Source organism: Camelus dromedarius, chromosome 10, assembly GCF_036321535.1.
Source record: "Camelus dromedarius isolate mCamDro1 chromosome 10, mCamDro1.pat, whole genome shotgun sequence".
In the NCBI taxonomy this organism is placed as follows: domain Eukaryota; kingdom Metazoa; phylum Chordata; class Mammalia; order Artiodactyla; family Camelidae; genus Camelus; species Camelus dromedarius.
This window is the reverse complement of record NC_087445.1, coordinates 74,761,849-74,778,220: the sequence shown is the minus strand read 5'-3', so window position 1 is coordinate 74,778,220 and position 16,372 is coordinate 74,761,849. Positions and strand designations below refer to the sequence as shown.

Here is a 16,372-nt window from a genome sequence, read left to right as displayed (position 1 = left end):
AGAGGGTGGAATGACCCAAGGCTCTGCAGTCACCGATTCTTGTGATTTAGAGACCCTGGTGTGGGGTCAGGGACCAGGCGTGAGAAGGGGAAACAGCAGGAGGTGGGCATCCAGCCCTGCGCAGGAAAGCAGTGACCTTGCCCTCAAGTCTTTCTGAACCTCAGCTTCCTCCTACGAAGATGAACATAAGACACCTGCCTGGGCTGTATCACAGGTTCTTAGATGGAGGAGGAAGCTGTGGCCCTGTGGGCACACCCCAGTCCTCATCATGGAGCCAGGGGGGCATCTGCAGTGTTCTGGGGAGGACCCCCAGGGGTCAGGGGAGAGCTCGGGGGGACACGTTTTCCAGGTCACATCTGAGAACATCTCTTGGAGGAATGTTCCACAAGACATCATTTGAGGGGGTGCTCCTCTGTACAACCAACCCCACCTTTCCAAACATCGGGTAAAGTGGACAGGTGCCAAACCAAGCATTTTCTGGTCAGTGACGCGGCACCCCTCTCCCCAAAACTCCTCGAGTGCACGGTGAGCCCCACGTGGTATAGCACCACCTACCCTCCAGTGAGTTCAGCCGTAAGTCAGATGTAGCACCTCCTTCGAGGGAGGAGCCATATTTGATACCTCTTCACCTCCCTAGGCTTCCGTTTACCCCTTTGAAAATTGGAGAGTTGGAGAAAATGACTTTAAAACTCCCCAGGTCTGAAGTCACATGATTCTCTGAATCAGTCTTTGCGTTGCATGATAAATACGTTTATTCGTTCCATAAATAAAATGCTTATTGGGGTCCTTCACTTTATCCTCATCTTTCTTTGGAATTAGGACAAACAGAGGTCCTTAGTACCGCACTGAAGAAAGACTATTCGTGAACCTCCTTTAGGTACTCCCGTCTGCCCCCCTCTCCCCACCTCCTTTTCTAACTACACTTTGAAAAAACATCACTTCAGGTACAGCAGACCCCTTAAGGACACTTGCATGATAGACTTTTACCTTGTTTGTGTCTAGAAACTAACATTTGTGGACACGTATGTATACGTGTGGCTGCTGCTTTTTTTTTCATACCCCTCCCCGCAGAGCAGAGCCCAGCAGTGCAGCCTGTGTCTGGGTGCCGGATGCTGTGCTCCCCGCTCCACCCCCACGCGTGCTTTATGCCGGGCCAGGGGCTGCCGTATCTGGTTCTGGGTTCTTCATGCAAATAAACTTTTGGTCGGCTCACCTCCCCTGTATCCCAGACACAGACACTGCTCAGGTTCAGAGTGCCTTCCCCCTGCACCTGCTTCTCTCACCGCCTAAGCCCACGTGGGCTGCCAGTGTAGATAATGTCTCAGCTACCAGATTTGTTACTTACGCGTTAGATCGCAGCTGGCCACAGAGCAGAACTGAGTATTTCTGCTGTTACCCTCAACTTTCCTCCCACTCTGTGACTTGCCTTGCCACAGTGAACTAGACGTTCTCTGAATGCAATACAGCTTGGCAGGCAACTGCTGTAGATCGGATAGAGAAGACCACCAATTCAGGCACGGCTGCCCCCACACGGAGGAGGCTGTGCCAGCATTTTTAGGGCACTTCTTGGAAGGTGCCGGCGGGCTGGGCGCCAGCCCAGCATCTTCCTTTCCAAGCACCTTTCAAGCAACCTTGGTTCCTGCTGAGGAAGCACAGGGCTTCCTTCCACTCTTCACAACTTGCCATTTGAACACTCATGGGACAGACACAGGAGGAGTAGTGAGTGAGCTGCTCAGTAGAGAAGATGTGTTACCTTGGCAACAGCAAGCCGGCTTCATTACCAGATGGCATTAGCTTTATTTGTGGGATCCCAAAGCAGTTGCCAAGCACCCACCTGTAGCCCCACCACCGGGCGTTTGGCCTCCCTCCATGGCCAGCGTCGGCTAGTTGGTAGAATGGTGTCCGTTGGCATGTATCTGGTGCACCGCCTTATCGGCCTACCAGAACTTCAAGGTCACTGCAACCCAGTGCATCCAGATACCTTAGGACCCGGCGCAGTGCAGATGCACGAGACTCTGAATCATTACAGAGTGACCTGCGGGCGGGAGGGAACATGCGTGAAGCTCCACCTTGAGGGCCAGGCTCGAGGGCTTGTGGGGCCCTTCCCACCGCGCCGCCTCTGAGCACAGCTGTCAGGCTGTGTCGTGTGCCACGCCCGTGGCCACGGGTGTCTCCTGTGAATCGTCACACTTCATTTCCTCAGCAGGCCCCTCTGCGTTTTACAGCTGCGTGAACAAGGATGGGAGGTGGTCTGACTTGCCCTTGGTCACACTGCCCGTAAGTGGCAGGTGTGGCACTGAGTCCTGGTGCACTTGACCTTCACACTGATGGCCTCCTCTGGGAGCCAGCAAGATCAGCCCGAGTGGCAGCTTCGTACCTCCCCCCAGACTGCCCTGCACCCCAGGTTTGCAGACTCTCAGCCGTCATTCAACAGGAGCACGTTTTTGTTCAGACCTCCGGGCCCAGCACCACTGTCACCTTTAGCCCCAGGTGTGACAGCAGGAGTGGCAGTTTCACTGGACTGGAGACAGCAGCCGCTCTGGTTCCAGCTTTGATGTTAACTGGCTTCAGATCATTTTGCCTCTGCAAAGTCCAGACAAGGGTTTGGGCCGGGTAACGTTGCTGCCTCTGGAGTGTCATCTGTGCCAGGCCCTCTGCCGCACCCCTTTTCAAGACCTGATTCCAAATGTGCTGGATTCCAGAACGTGAAAATGTTAAACATCAAAATTGTGTATGCAGTTTCATTGTGACCACGTTAAAAATGCAGAAAGCCATAAATCTGTGCATATTCAACCTAGGTGAATACCAGGGTCTTTTCTGGCTGTGTGAAAAATAAGAATTGACAAGCTTCATAGAGCTTGACAAGTTTGAAAGATAGTAAATGTAAACCGGAGCAAGACTTCATGGCACTGATGGTGCATAAACTGCTGCAGCCCGGGATGGGCACAGGCCGTCCGGGTGTTCTTGGTGAGCCACCACGCTTGTGCACCCCCCCACCCCGCTGGGGTGCACGTCTGTGCGGTCACAGCGCCTGGAGGGCAGAGAGAAGCCGCCAGCCCCAGGACTCCGGAGCAAACTGGGCAGGCGGAGTGGAGGAAGGTGTGACAGGGTGGAGGTGGGAGTGGAGGTGAGAGGTATGACTGGAGTCTCTAATTTTTTTTTTTTTAGAAAAGAAAACAAAACACTTGAACCTCAGTGTACAAATGAATATAGGATAAGGGAAAAAAAAGTAGAAAGGAAAAGGAAAAATTACTCTCATCCAGAATCATAAAATAAAAAACAAAAATTTTAACGTATCAAAAATTATTTGCCCCTCTTGCCCTGGTTGTGGTCTTGAAATAGCTTCTCCTGAGGAAGAGAACCAGAGCTGCTGGAGGAAACGGCTGATTTATGACCTCGGGAGGGAATTGCACAGATCAGGCCTGGAATGTGATACTCCAGACAGCAAGGAATCCATCACAGAGACTAGGGTGTGATGAAAGGGTCCAGCCTCAAAAAGATGCCCACCAGCCACAGACAGGACGAACTGAACATCAGTAAGAGTAATAATTGCATCAGATAAAAATACACCAAATGTATTTGACTCTTTGAGTTTATAATAACGTTAAGGGGAGAGAAAACCAAGCCATCTGCATTGGAAGGAAACTAGTGAACCAATAAGTTGTTTGAAAACTGGTAAGTAAAGGGAAAGGACTGAGCATTTATCCTGCCTTTCCGATATGATAAACGCTCCCACTGGGTAACCAATTAGCAGATAGGGGAAGTTTTTTAATAAAACTGTTCCAATTAATAAACAAAGACAGGATGATGGCATTGGAAAATAACCATCTGCAACCCTTGGTGAATTAATGGGTCAGCAGCCACCAGCATCACGCACTGAGCCGCCTGATCGCGCGTGCCTCCTGTTGGTAGACTGTAACACCGCTCGTGAAGTGGTCTTGCCCAAAAAAATCAAGCCTGAATCTCATCTAATTACCAATTTACAGAAAATACAGAGTAAGGAGGAACATGTAAAGTACGCCATCAGCAAAATCCAGACTGTGGGAAACTAGAAAAAATGACCCAGTCTCTTCAACAAATAAAATTGTGGGGTGGGGAGGCAGTTGGGAGACAGATCCCTTAGTTTAGGAGAGACTGACAAGACATGTCAGCCAGTCACACTATGTCGATCATATTCAGATCCTGGTACGAGCAGACCTTAAAAATACAGCTCTTATGAGACGCTGGAGATTTGCACGCCGACTCGGCTGCAGGTCTGGTGATACAGGAGAGCTCCTGTTGCTTTACGTGCGGGGTAGCCCCATGGTCATGCTGTCTTGTTTTCAGGGCCCTCTCTTTTACAGATGCAGGCTGAGCTATTTATAGAGAAAACGATGCCATGACTGTTACTTGCTTCAAGATAATACAGGAAGGGAAATGTAGGTGAGGGAGTAGGGAAAACAAAGATTTGCCAAGAGCTGTGATTGTTGACATGGGGGTGGGTCCATGGGGGTTTCTTTATGCTATTTCGTTTTCTTCTGTATATTTTTTAAGTATTCCATAATAAGAAGTTTAAAGCAATTAATTGAGTCAGTACTTCTGGGAGCGGGGTAGATTCAATTTCGTTTTGTTTTGATTTGGTGGCACCCATTGCTAACAAGAGTGGAGTGAAATAAGTGTGTACGGTTCTACGAATCTATCCTCAGGAAATAGTTCCAATCACACCAAACGCTTGGTGAACAAAAGGCACACTGCAGCCATGTTAAGGTTGGAGAAAACTGGAAGCGGCTCATGTCCAGCAACAGGAGCGTGGGGAAAGAAGTTACAGCATATCCACTCAGTAGAATGCCATGCCGCATGTAACGCCATTTTTGAAGACTGCACAGCAGTATGGAACAATGTTTAACATCATAACTTTAAATAAAATTTTGATTTGAAATTATATAGTTAGTTTCGATTATAGATGTGAAAAATTCAAAAACCGTAAATCTTTGATAATAAAAAGATTGAAAGGAAGTACCCCCAATTTTATTGGCAGTTATCTGTGGATGGAAAGACTGTGAAGAATTCTTTTCTTTTTTCCTCTAATTTAAAATGTTTCCATCATGAACATTTATTAACTTTTTTTTACTATTAGTTAACTTTAAAAGACCAAAATTCACTTTTAAAAACAAAAAAATGAAATACAACATTTCTCGTATCTTTAGTGTGTGGGGTTTTGTTTGTCTGTTTTTTCCTGAATTCCGTCTTCAGAAACTTGAGAAACTCCTAAGGGAATTCATCAAAGTCAGCTAGATTGTGTTCCCTTAAGGAAACAGTTGCTTAGTTGTCTCTTGTTATCGTCAAAGAGAGTTAAAATGTGCAGTTGAAAGTGGTGGCCCTGTTGGAAGAGGTAGCTTGGACCTTCACTGTAAACCAGCGAGAGGCTATTTAATTTCAGTGCTTATGACCACAAACTGTAGCCTGCCGGGTTCCTTGCCCTCCCTGCCTGCCTCCCGGCAGACTGCCTGTAAACTAGAGACAGTTTCTGTTTCTACCTAGGTGGCTTATTGGCATCCATAAATAGCAATTTCCAATTATACGAGAGATGAGCCATGAAATGTCACACGGTGTAGCAGTATTTAAAGTACTCCCCAGAAATAAGATACTTTTATTAACATTCTCTTAAATGTGAATAAGTCTATCATCTCTTTTTCTTACCCTGTTGATATTCTGTACCATTTTGGGCATATAGAAACAGGTCAGCCCAGCACTAGACATAGTAAAGGAATCGGTTGTTAGTAATGTTCACTGATACCCAGGATAACCAAGGAGAGAGGACCATTGTTTTGGGGGACAGTAGATTAAGAACTGCACGGAATCGGAAAATGAGGGGAGGAGGCTGGGAGGCAGCACCGCGGGAAGGGCCTGCACGTTGTGACTGCAGGAGCGAGGCTTCATTTGGGGCGGCGGTGCTTGGCTTGGTCCGGCAGGGCTCCTTCTAGCCCGTCTGTGATGCCAGGGCCTCCCGGGGCAGCCCGGACAGCGGGCCTTGGGCTGGGTCCTGCGCTGAGTCTGCCTTGAGGGTCTCATCTAGGAAATGAAAAGAGGCTTGACAGAGTGCCCGATGGCTTACGTGAGCCCCTGAAAGAAAGGACGGTGCCCTTCCTGTTCTGGGGGCCGAGCCTGCTCAGCAGGCACAGCCAGGCGCTGCTTCCCTGGCATATGTGACACTGCACTTTTTTTAGGTTGTTTTTTTTTTTTTTTTAAATCTATAATGTGTGCTTAGGTTCTAAGAGAGTAAAAGCACTTATATGTGTTTCCAGGATCATGTTCCATTTTGGAGATAAAATTCAGCTACCTTTCCCTTACCTTCAGAAGAGCTCCACTTTCTACCAGCAGTTATCAATAGATAGTTCAGCCAGGGGCATTTGGTGCCCGCCTTCCCCACTCCCCACTGTACTCTGCATATTCCACGGGTGTGCATAGGGTCATGACATAATATGAAGACAAATGTTTTCACTGAATGCCAGAATCATAGGATAGCCTTTGAAGAAGGTAATCCTAAGACAGAAAAAAAAAAAAAAAAAAGGGAAATTTACTTTATCCAGCTGATAGCCAACATTTGGAACTTATCCTGAGAATTTATAAGCCAAGGTTATAAATAAATTCAGGGTAGTTAAATGAGTTGGGACCTGCACCCTGTTTAATGCCTTAGGATGCGAGCACCAGGGGCACCATCGTGCCTCCATCCACGAGGCCTCTGGGGCATCTCTCGGAAACAGGAGGGAGGTGATCCTTTCTTCTCGTGATCTTGCCCGGTTCAGGTGGTTTGCCTGTCGAGGTGTAAGCTTTCATGTTTGCATGCACGTGTTTTGACAGGTGACCTTGGGGAAGGTGTTGAAAGTGATTGTCGTCATGCGAAGCCTGTTCATTGATCGAACGATAGTAAAGGGGTATAATGAAAACGTGTACACAGAAGATGGCAAGGTAAGCGTTCTGCAGTCTTTTGTTTTGTTTTTCCCTTTATTTTCTGTATCCCAGAGCAAATGTAGTCAAGCCCCAGATGAATGACATTAAACACTAGCAATCATAGCTGAAATGATCAACAAGCACAGATTTATCCGTAGGAGGCTGAACGCTTTACAAAACACATTTCTCTCTCCCCCCTTGCATTTTTCATCAAGCCTCTGCTTTTTCCTTTAAGCCTGATGCCCTTAGTTGAATTTCTAATTTATCACCTTAGACCCAGTTGCCTCATTAAATGTGTCTGCTGAGGGAATGGATTTCTTCCTTTCTGTCTTTCTCTTTTTCTTTCTTTCTTCCTTTCCCTTTTTCTTTTTTCTTTCTTTCTTCTCTTTCTTTCTCTCTTTCTTTTTCTTGCCTATTCATGCAGCACATCAGTAGGCCAGGGTTCAGCATTTTGCTTTTCCTAGAACCACGAGGAAAATTCGACTTAGTTTGACACGCAACCTGATGACGCGCTCGTCCCGTGAAACTAACGCCTGGCCCCCGGAGTTTGCTTAGCCGCAGCCATGCCTGTTGAGCCCTACAACTGAAAAATGATACGTTATTTCCACGGGTGGCTTGTTTCATGGGCAGTTCACCCTTGTGGACCCCTGGTTTCTCTTGACTGCACACTCTCCATATGGCTCTATAGAGAGCATCGGAGGATGCTGATGGGAGCTGACAGCCCCCATTTGTGTCTGCTACCAGGGAGTAATGAGCATTCTGCCAGAGACACCCACCCAGGTTCACTCTGGTCACTTCCTGGCACTGAGCCCCCATCTTCCACTCTCCCTGGAGCTTTCCCTTTTCCTCGTGAATCCCATTAAAACTTAAAAGTTTGTTATTAGCAGCACTTACGACCAACGGCCATGTTATAATGAGGATAGAATGTTCTTCAGAAGCAGGTGATGAAGGTAGCTTAGCATATAACAGCGTGTGATACAGGTGTGTTCCATAGAGAACGAGGTTTGTACTTTGAACGGGTGACCCACGTTTCCCCGTTTCCACATTCCACGTGAATGTTGTCAACCTGGGAAGGGACCTGACTCCAGGATCCCTGCCGAGTGTCTCATAAACCTCCCCGTTGATAGTAAAGCATTCCTTGAGGGAAGACTTCCTTTTTAGTTTTAGAGAAACCAAAATATCTTTGGAACAAGTGTGGAGAATGAGGTAGGTAAGTGGGGCAAGTGTGATCTGTGGTGTGCAGGACTCACAAACCCTGATGGCAGCGCTAAGCAGGGAACTGCAGACCACTCAGCCGCAGCAGGAGCGGCGCGGGGGCAGCGGGTGCCCTGTCCAGGAGCCCCTGAGTCGGTGCTCACGTAGAGACGTGGTTCTCGTGCCTCTGTTCAAGATTTACGAGGGGGAGGGTACGGCTCAGTGGTAGAGCGCATGCCTAGCGTGCGCAAGGTCCTGGGTTCAAACCCCAGTACTTCCATTAAAAATAAATCAAAAAAAAAAAAAAAAAACTCCTCCCAAAATCTTTAAAAATAAATAAAATTTTTTTCAAGATTTACAACCGTACGGTCATACCTGGTGTGAAACACAGCCCTGGCTCTCCACAGACTTACAAGTGACCTGGGGAAATAAGGAACAAGTACATAAAAGCTGGGTGATAACAACGGCCATGCTGCGAGAGACACCAAGTCCCGGGTGCACGTGAAGCCTGCTCTGAGCTTGGCTTGTAAGCGGTGGAGATTTGGCTGCTTTGCAGGATATCGCTAACATATTTACTTACCTGCCCCATACTGAGAATGTCCGAAATAATACGAGCACTTTGCCACCTGCTTACTGCTCAGTAGATGATTACTAGTGTCACTTTTACTCTGCACTTAAAACAGGAGAATTAGAAAACAGCCTCATGAGCACACCTCCAGAGTTTCTCTCCGATCACCCCTCCTTGGCTGCTACGGGAAGTCCCTTCTCGCCCGTCTGTCCCGTGGCTCCCAGGTTTTGGGGGTTCAGTTCCCTTCCACCCATGCCCCTTGGCCATTCTCATCCGTCCCTGTGGTTTCATGTGCCCCTCAACTCCCACGGGGATCACTCTTGATTTGTGTCGAGGTCAGACCTCTCCTCCGCAGGTGGACCTCGAGTTCAGCCTGTCCAGATCTGCACTCAGCTCCCCCTGCTGTTCCTTATCCCGGGTAACTCTACCCCCAGCGGCTCAGCCTTCCTTCCCCTCCCTCACGTGTAGCCTGAGCGTGGGATGTGACGAGTCTCCCTCTTTACCCCTGCAGTTGGGCCCCCCCCCCGTCCATCCCCTTTTCCCCCAGATTCTCATTACCTCGCTGCTGAGCAGCTGCACCAGCCTGCTCACCTCTAGTCTCCAGTCGTGCTTCCCTCCTCCAGTCTGTCCTACATGTGGCCTCCAGAGCTGTCTTCCTAAAACACACGTGCAGCGGCATGATTTCCTGCTTTGTGCCATCTCCCTGCTGCCCAAAGCACAAAAGAGGGATATTAGTAGATGTTTGGCACAAAGCAGTCCGTGGTCAAAAAAGTTCGAGAAATCCTGGGTTTGAGAATGTTCAGTAGGTTTCTTCATAGTAGAAATTCTTCGTTTGCTTATGTGCCTTAAGAATCTCCCAAGAAGGGTATATATAGTATGCAGTATTTTCCTAACTTCTTTGACCATCGGTTTTTTTATTCTTTCATTATTCTTAGAGCATATTATGACACTGGCATTTGGCAAAACACGCTTCTGAAAACTCTGGCTTGTAGAATAAAATGCAGACTCCTTGACAAGGCACAGAAGTGCCATGATCTGGCCCCTGCCTGCCTTTCTGACCTCACCTGCCATCATTCTCTCTGTACGTTTTGTCTTACTTTCCAGGCTTTTGTGCTACTTTTGGCTCCCAGAACATGCCAGATTCCTTCATATGCTTGCACCTGCTCTGTGCCCTTGACCTGAGGTGCTTGCCCTTCCTGTCCACCTGACAAACTTACTCTTCCCTTCACGCTGGCTGAATGTTGTCTTCCTTCTCGTCCTGTCCCCAGTTCCCCAGAGGCCTCTTCTAGGAACATGGGCTCTGGGGATGGCCGGGCTGGGTCTGCCTCTGCTTACAGCACAAATCACCGTCGTCACTAATACAGCATAGCATTGTGCACAGGCTTTTTCTAGTGCCAGAGTGAGTGCATCCTGACTCGTTATTGGCACTTCTATCCTGCAATTAATAAAAATACAAGCACACTCCATGTCTGGTCTGGTAGGCATTGTGCTGAGCAAATTTTGCATTGGTTATCAAATCCTAGGTACTGCTTTTAGACTCATCTCCCAGGTCAGGAAACCGAGACCCAGAACGGTAAAGGGACTTGCCCACAGTCACACACCGAGCCAGACCTCAGCCCTCTGTCTGCCAGGAGCTCCTCCAGGGCCCAGGCTCCCGTCCTGAGACTCTCTCCCGGGATATACCTCAGTGCCTGCAGCACAGCAGAGTAATAACGTGTGGGAGGAGATAATGAAGGAGCCTCCTGGGGATGCGAAAATGTTCTAGCTGGGATGGAGGAGTGGAGAATCAAACATTAGAGATGGGCACTAAACGAAGCAGCAGAGAGCGAAGTCGCAAATAAAGAATGAAGGAGACACATGTGTGCACCCAGGTCACGTTGTCCTGGTGAGAGAGGAGCGTGGTTGTCTGTGCGCCACAAGGAGAAGGAGTGTGTGTCTGGGAACCTGAGTTCTACTGACTCGTGTCATCAGTGTGATACAGGAGGCCTCCTGCTCCGTTTTACAGCTCCTCCATCGGCCCTGGAGATGAGCAGGGACTCTGAAAAGAGGGAGAGCAAGATTGAGAGGCCCGGGTCCATTTGTTATTCTAAAGGTAAACTAACCACATTTGGCAGAGAAGTGCTCAAATGACCGCTCTGTCCAGAATCGAATCCTAGTCAATCTGATTAGCCCCCTTTTTTCATTGTACTTTACAAATGATAAAAATAAAATCACGCAGACATTATTAGAGTTCCATTTTTAGGACTGACACTGGCATATGTGAACTTATGTATTTATATACATATAAGCGTCAATGCAGTTAATGTGCTGGAAGGTCTAGCACATCCCAAGTAAGATGCAGCATCTGGAAGGAGCCACTGGAGCCCGCGGTGTGGTCTCTGGGAACAAACTGGCGCCTGCAGTTTTGCTGTCCCGAAGGTGCAGCCCTGCGTCTGCTGAGCCAGTGTCTAAGCAGTTGCCTGGGGGCTGGGGGGGGGCGGGGCGGGGCAGGGGACTGCTGCAGCCTCTGAGGGCAGGGCCCCTGGTGCAGCGGGCGTGGCTTAGAAGGCCTCGCCTCCTCCCGCCGGTGCTGTCGTCTGCGCCTTCTAAGCCCAGAGCAGCCGGCTTCTGAAAGGTTTAGTTACCCGTCCTGCTACAACAGTGGTCCCACTAATTTCCAGCTCGGGCGGGTTTTTGCCTGTTAGAATCCCAGCAAGCCTGTCTGCCACTTCGCACTGACAGCCACCACCACCACCCTAATCATCGTGTCTCTTTCCCTGTGATGCATCTTTTTGATGCCGAGCACCGGTAGACTAATCCTGCTAATAAAATTAAAATATGCTGTTGAGACTTACCAGCCCTCTCGTCACTGTCATCGGGGAGGAGCAAGGAGCCATGCATCAGCATGTTAAAAGGCAGGTTTAAGTTGGTACCTGACTATTGTCCTGACTTTATACTAGGCAGACTTAACTGAAAAAAATATCAGTGTCTCCGCTGAGTTTGTCTTACTAGGGGATTTTAGGTTATGTTAATGCTATAGCTTCATTAATTACCCCATATCAATAAAAAAGGCAGCTTTTAGCCTCCTAGCGCAAGAGAGGAGAAGAAATGGTGGTATCAAAGGGAACCTTCAAAGACAGCCAGAGCTGTCTCCAGGGTAATTTCTGATCCCGCACTCTTCCCACTTCAAAGTTGGATGTGTGTGTGTGTTTGGGTCGAGGGGGCTGGGGGAGGCTTGAATCTGATTTCTCTAATAAGTGTTGGCGTCAGCCCCGTTTGATATTAGATGCAGGGAACATTTTGATTTGTTATAGCCTTTGAAATTGTTCAGACGACCTTCAGAAAAATGGCCTCTTGTTCCTTAAGGGGGAAGGGTGAAAGCTGGGGAAGGGGAATCCGGTTTCATTCATATGAGGAGGATGCCCTGAAATTGTGCTTTCAGCAGTTTTTTAGTAACAAATGTATGTCCTGATTGAAAGTGAAAAGTTGAAGAATAACAGACCTGTGAAACTTGTTCACTTTTTTATTCTCCAGGGGAGGGTGGGCAGACTTAAGCAGACGACCAAATTGAAGCTTATGGTTCTGAAAACTTGGCTAAACCATGGAGAAATCTGTCCCCATTGCTGGTTGATAGCATCCTACCCTTACTGACACGTCACCTGTTAACCTTGCAGGACGAAGCTGATAGTAACTAAGAGCTTTAAAAGTTGAAGCCCCTGTGAGGCTTATGAGTTTTATTTGGAGATGTCAGTTTTAGATCATTTATAGTTCATGGTGCTATTTTTTGAAATGAAGAATTGATAACGTTTCTGATAAGCTGCCATAATTCTCACTTGCTGCCGAATGCATTTTAATGGTGATGATTGTCACATCAGCAGGGCTGGGAGATTTGTCCTGTTGAACTTTGCATGAGTGCTCCCCACCCCCACCCCCGTAGCTGTGACAGCATAGGGGGCACATTGAGTCAGCATGCCTTCCCAGTTCTAGCTGCAGGGCCGTCTTCCTCCCAGGCTAAGAGCTCGGCCTCTGGAGACACCCGGTTTAGAATTCTCAACCACATACTGTGATGTTGGAAAAGTTGCTTAACTTCTTGGAGCCTGATTTTCCTCATCTGTGAATTGGAAGTGATTTTATCATCCTCACGAGATTGCTAGGAGACTTTAGAAAGATAACTCAGGCACAGTGCAAGCTAAATGCACAGTCTTCAGTGAATGGTATCCGCCCTCACTGGCTGCACCAGAAATGCTGGTGGAGGTGGGCGTCTTCAGAGTCAGCATTCCTTTGCCTGCTGATTTGAGGACATTCCGATTTTTCTTTTCAGTGAGTAAATTTGACTATCACTGTTGTCTCCAGTTCATCTTGTGCATCAAGAGGACCTTTGATGTCTGGCATGTAACCTGAGAGCAGACGTGTCTGTGCTAAAGCAGTTGGTCATCTGTGGGGTTTGTTTCCATTTTACGTGAGAAGAGACCACGTTCTCACCCCTAAAGTACTCATTCCAGTCCCCAGAGTCCCGGAGGCTGCTCCTAAGACTGCAGATTCAGCCACGATTACCATAAGTTTGGCTTTTCCATTTTAAAATCTTTCTAATGCTTACCCAGAATACCGAGGGGTGCTTGCCTTTCTTTTTTCTGACACTTCAGAATAATTTCTTATTCATCAGGCTGAAAGTTTGTAGCTTCTAGAATTCTCCTTTTTGAATATTGCAGCCAGCAAAAAATCAGTAGCCATGTCCTCCTTTGCAGCAAAGAGGCTGAAGCTAATAAATATTCACTTGGATCAGTCCCGGCCCTGAGGAGAAGCAGGGCACTGACTCCAGAAGGCTCGCGTAAATGGCTTTCTTTGGCATAAATCTAGCAGAAAATCAAGTACACCCTGCCTGCTGTGCCTTCACAGCAAAAGGGGAGCCATTGTCATTGGGTCCCTTTGTTACCCCTATGCGCCTGGTAAATAGGGCGTATTGTCTGCTGTCCTTCTATCCCAGATGGTCAGAACTGTTCCCTAGGGTCCTGAATAATATATTTAAACCGCCTTCAAAAAGGGCAACGCGCTCACTTTGAATGAGCATGGTGTGTTTTGAGAAGCCACAATTAGGCGAGAGAGTCCGTCTCTTAATTAAACCTGTGCATATTTCTTTTTGGATGATTTTTCTATTAAAACATTTTGCAGATACTGAAGGGTTTATATGTATAATTTTCTCTTTTAAAGTAAAAACTAACTTTTCAGTCTATATGCAGATTCTTCCTTTCTTTTTTCTCTTCCATGGCCCTGTGTTTATGTCTTGGTCTGGCTGGCTGTGTCTGATGTGAACAGGCAGGAAGGATAAACAGTGGAGAACTTCAGAAGAAACAGCTGTGGTCTTAAAATGGAAAGAGAACTATATTAGTTTCAAGTCAGACATTGATGTTACTTTTCTTAAAATTCAGATTTAGAATCTTTGGCATGTCCCTGTCATCTTGGCAGTGATTTGGTAAAACTAAAAGATACAAAAAGTCGTTCTTATTCATTCCTCAATGTCTGAGTAGGCTTTAAATGCTGCATTTTTTAAGCCCTGGGCCGAACTGTGGCACTAAGATTGTGATGTGAACCCAACTCATCCTCCCAAACATGCCCAGCTGCCCAGCAATTTTCTTCGGCAGAACTGATAACCTAGGGAATTAACTTCATATGTTTGTTTTGAGGTTTCCTTCAGAGTTATCTGGAGGTAACATACCAATTTTCCCCCTACAGATTGCTAACCTGTCAAATTAAAAATCTAAGCCTGAAGATTTTTAAAATTCTTATTCCATCAGTTGACTTAAGTTGGGGGCAGTGACCAAAAATTGACACCATCTTTCTGGAGAGCAGTTTAGCCAGAGCAGAAGGGGTCCAGTGGGGGCTCTGGTGGAATCCAGGAAGGAGATGGTTTGGCAGTGGGGACACAGGGAGGCAAACAGATCCAAATAAATGTTTAATCACAATTCTCCCATGATCGTTCTGGACTTGGACCAGCTAAACATCCGCCCTCCAGCAGGAGCCCTGCCAGGGCCAGAGGGGCCTACTTAGAACGACCTCGACTCCTCTGCTTCTGAGCAAGAAGAAGCCGGGGACACTGAAGGCATGCCTGTTCCCAGCCCCACCTCTCACTTCCAAGGTCTGTTTTCAGAAAGCCAACAGAATCAGAAACAGGACTCCAAGCTGTCCCATGTCAGGTGTGGCACTTAACTCCCTGTCTTCCTGGAGGAGTCTTCCCGCCTGGTGGCTCTGCGTGCTCCCAGGCGCTCCAGAATCAATACTCCCCAACATACAGGCTTAAATCGCCACGTCTCAGGTTTCCACCTTGACCACTGGCCAGCCCCAAGGGCAGCTTCCAAGAGGCCTATTAAGCAGGTGTTTCAGTTTGCTCATCTCTTGAACTTGCATATTAAAGTTGACTTTTTAGCCCCCATGGGACATTCTGAAAGCCCCTCTTTCAGTCTGCACCATCTCCTGCACTGTGTTGGGGTTAGTTCTGTTTTGCCATACTCCATTTGTTCTGTCCTCTTGAAAAAGCAAGAAGGCACTGATTTGATTTTTCATACAACCTGTGAAACCAGCATGGTTTTGGTTAGACGCATTACCCTGTGCAGGACCAAGTGTGGCCAGAGGAGGACTGGACTGGGTTTACTCCAGACTGTACCCACGTTTCATCTCAGACCTCTGTTTTCCTTGATCAAGAGTTCCTGACCTGACCAGCCATCCCAGTTAACCGGGGGAGCACTGCCAAAACAAACAGAAAAACAGATTCTCTGGTCCCCTCCAGACCTGTTAATTCAGACACTCCAGGGGAGGGACCAAGGAGTCTGTACAGCCAAGTTTGAGCATCCCCAAGCGAGACCATCCATCAGAAGCTTCTCAGATTACTTGGGCAGCTGGATGGCTCTGAACCGTTGTCTTATCCAGAAAGGAAGGTTGCTAACAGGACCAGCCACATTGGCTTGTTCTGGGGAGTAAGTGGGAGAGTGCATGTGGAAGGCCCAGTGTGTGCCCGGTGTAGAACAGGCATTCAGCAGCTGGGAGCTGTTTTCCTCCCCCTGCCCATGACATGCCAGGTCCTGTGCCAGCACAACATATACAAAAAGAGTTTCAGTTTTAAGTGCTATGAAAATTGTTCATTTTTGGAAGGATAAAGAGAATGAAGATGACAGGTATGGGAATGACATTTTAGACAGTCACTGGGAAATGCATCTCTGACAAGGTGACATTTGAGCCAAAGGAAATATAGGAGGAGCCATGTGGGGGTTTGTAGGAAAAGCAGTCCAGGCAAAGGGCACAGCAAGTGCTAAGGTCCTGGGGCAGGATTGACCTTGACATATTGAGTGATGCAAGAGAACCGTGGTAGGTAGGAGTCAAGGTTAGAAAAGTGAGTGAGGGGCTCAGCTCACGGGGCCGTGGATGCAACATGTACCTCAAGTGGACTTCATTTTGCCTCCTTAAGTCATCACAGGCTGATAAAGAAGAAATTCAGGCAGGACATTTAGGATCCTTTCAACCCCAAGATTCCGTTATTCTAGAATCATGTTTTTTTCCGAGCTTAATAGCAGTAGATACAGTATCATTTCTTGAAGTGCAAAATTCTAAAATTGATGCTGATGATACTTTTATCTCTTATCCCCTCCCAGCTTGATATATGGTCCAAGTCCAACTATCAAGTATTCCAGAAGGTAAGTTTCACTTTTTGTT

General features: G+C 47.6%; 1 protein-coding gene across 1 annotated transcript in view; it reads left to right on the top strand.

The window, feature by feature from the left end:
- Nucleotides 1–16,372, top strand: part of MED27 (mediator complex subunit 27) — a 186,560-nt gene that overhangs the window by 149,178 nt on the left and 21,010 nt on the right. Inside the window, exons 5-6 of the mRNA XM_010975389.3 lie at nt 6,841–6,948; nt 16,312–16,353. Of these exons, the coding sequence (XP_010973691.1) occupies nt 6,841–6,948; nt 16,312–16,353 (150 nt within the window). The remainder of the gene's footprint in view (nt 1–6,840; nt 6,949–16,311; nt 16,354–16,372) is intronic.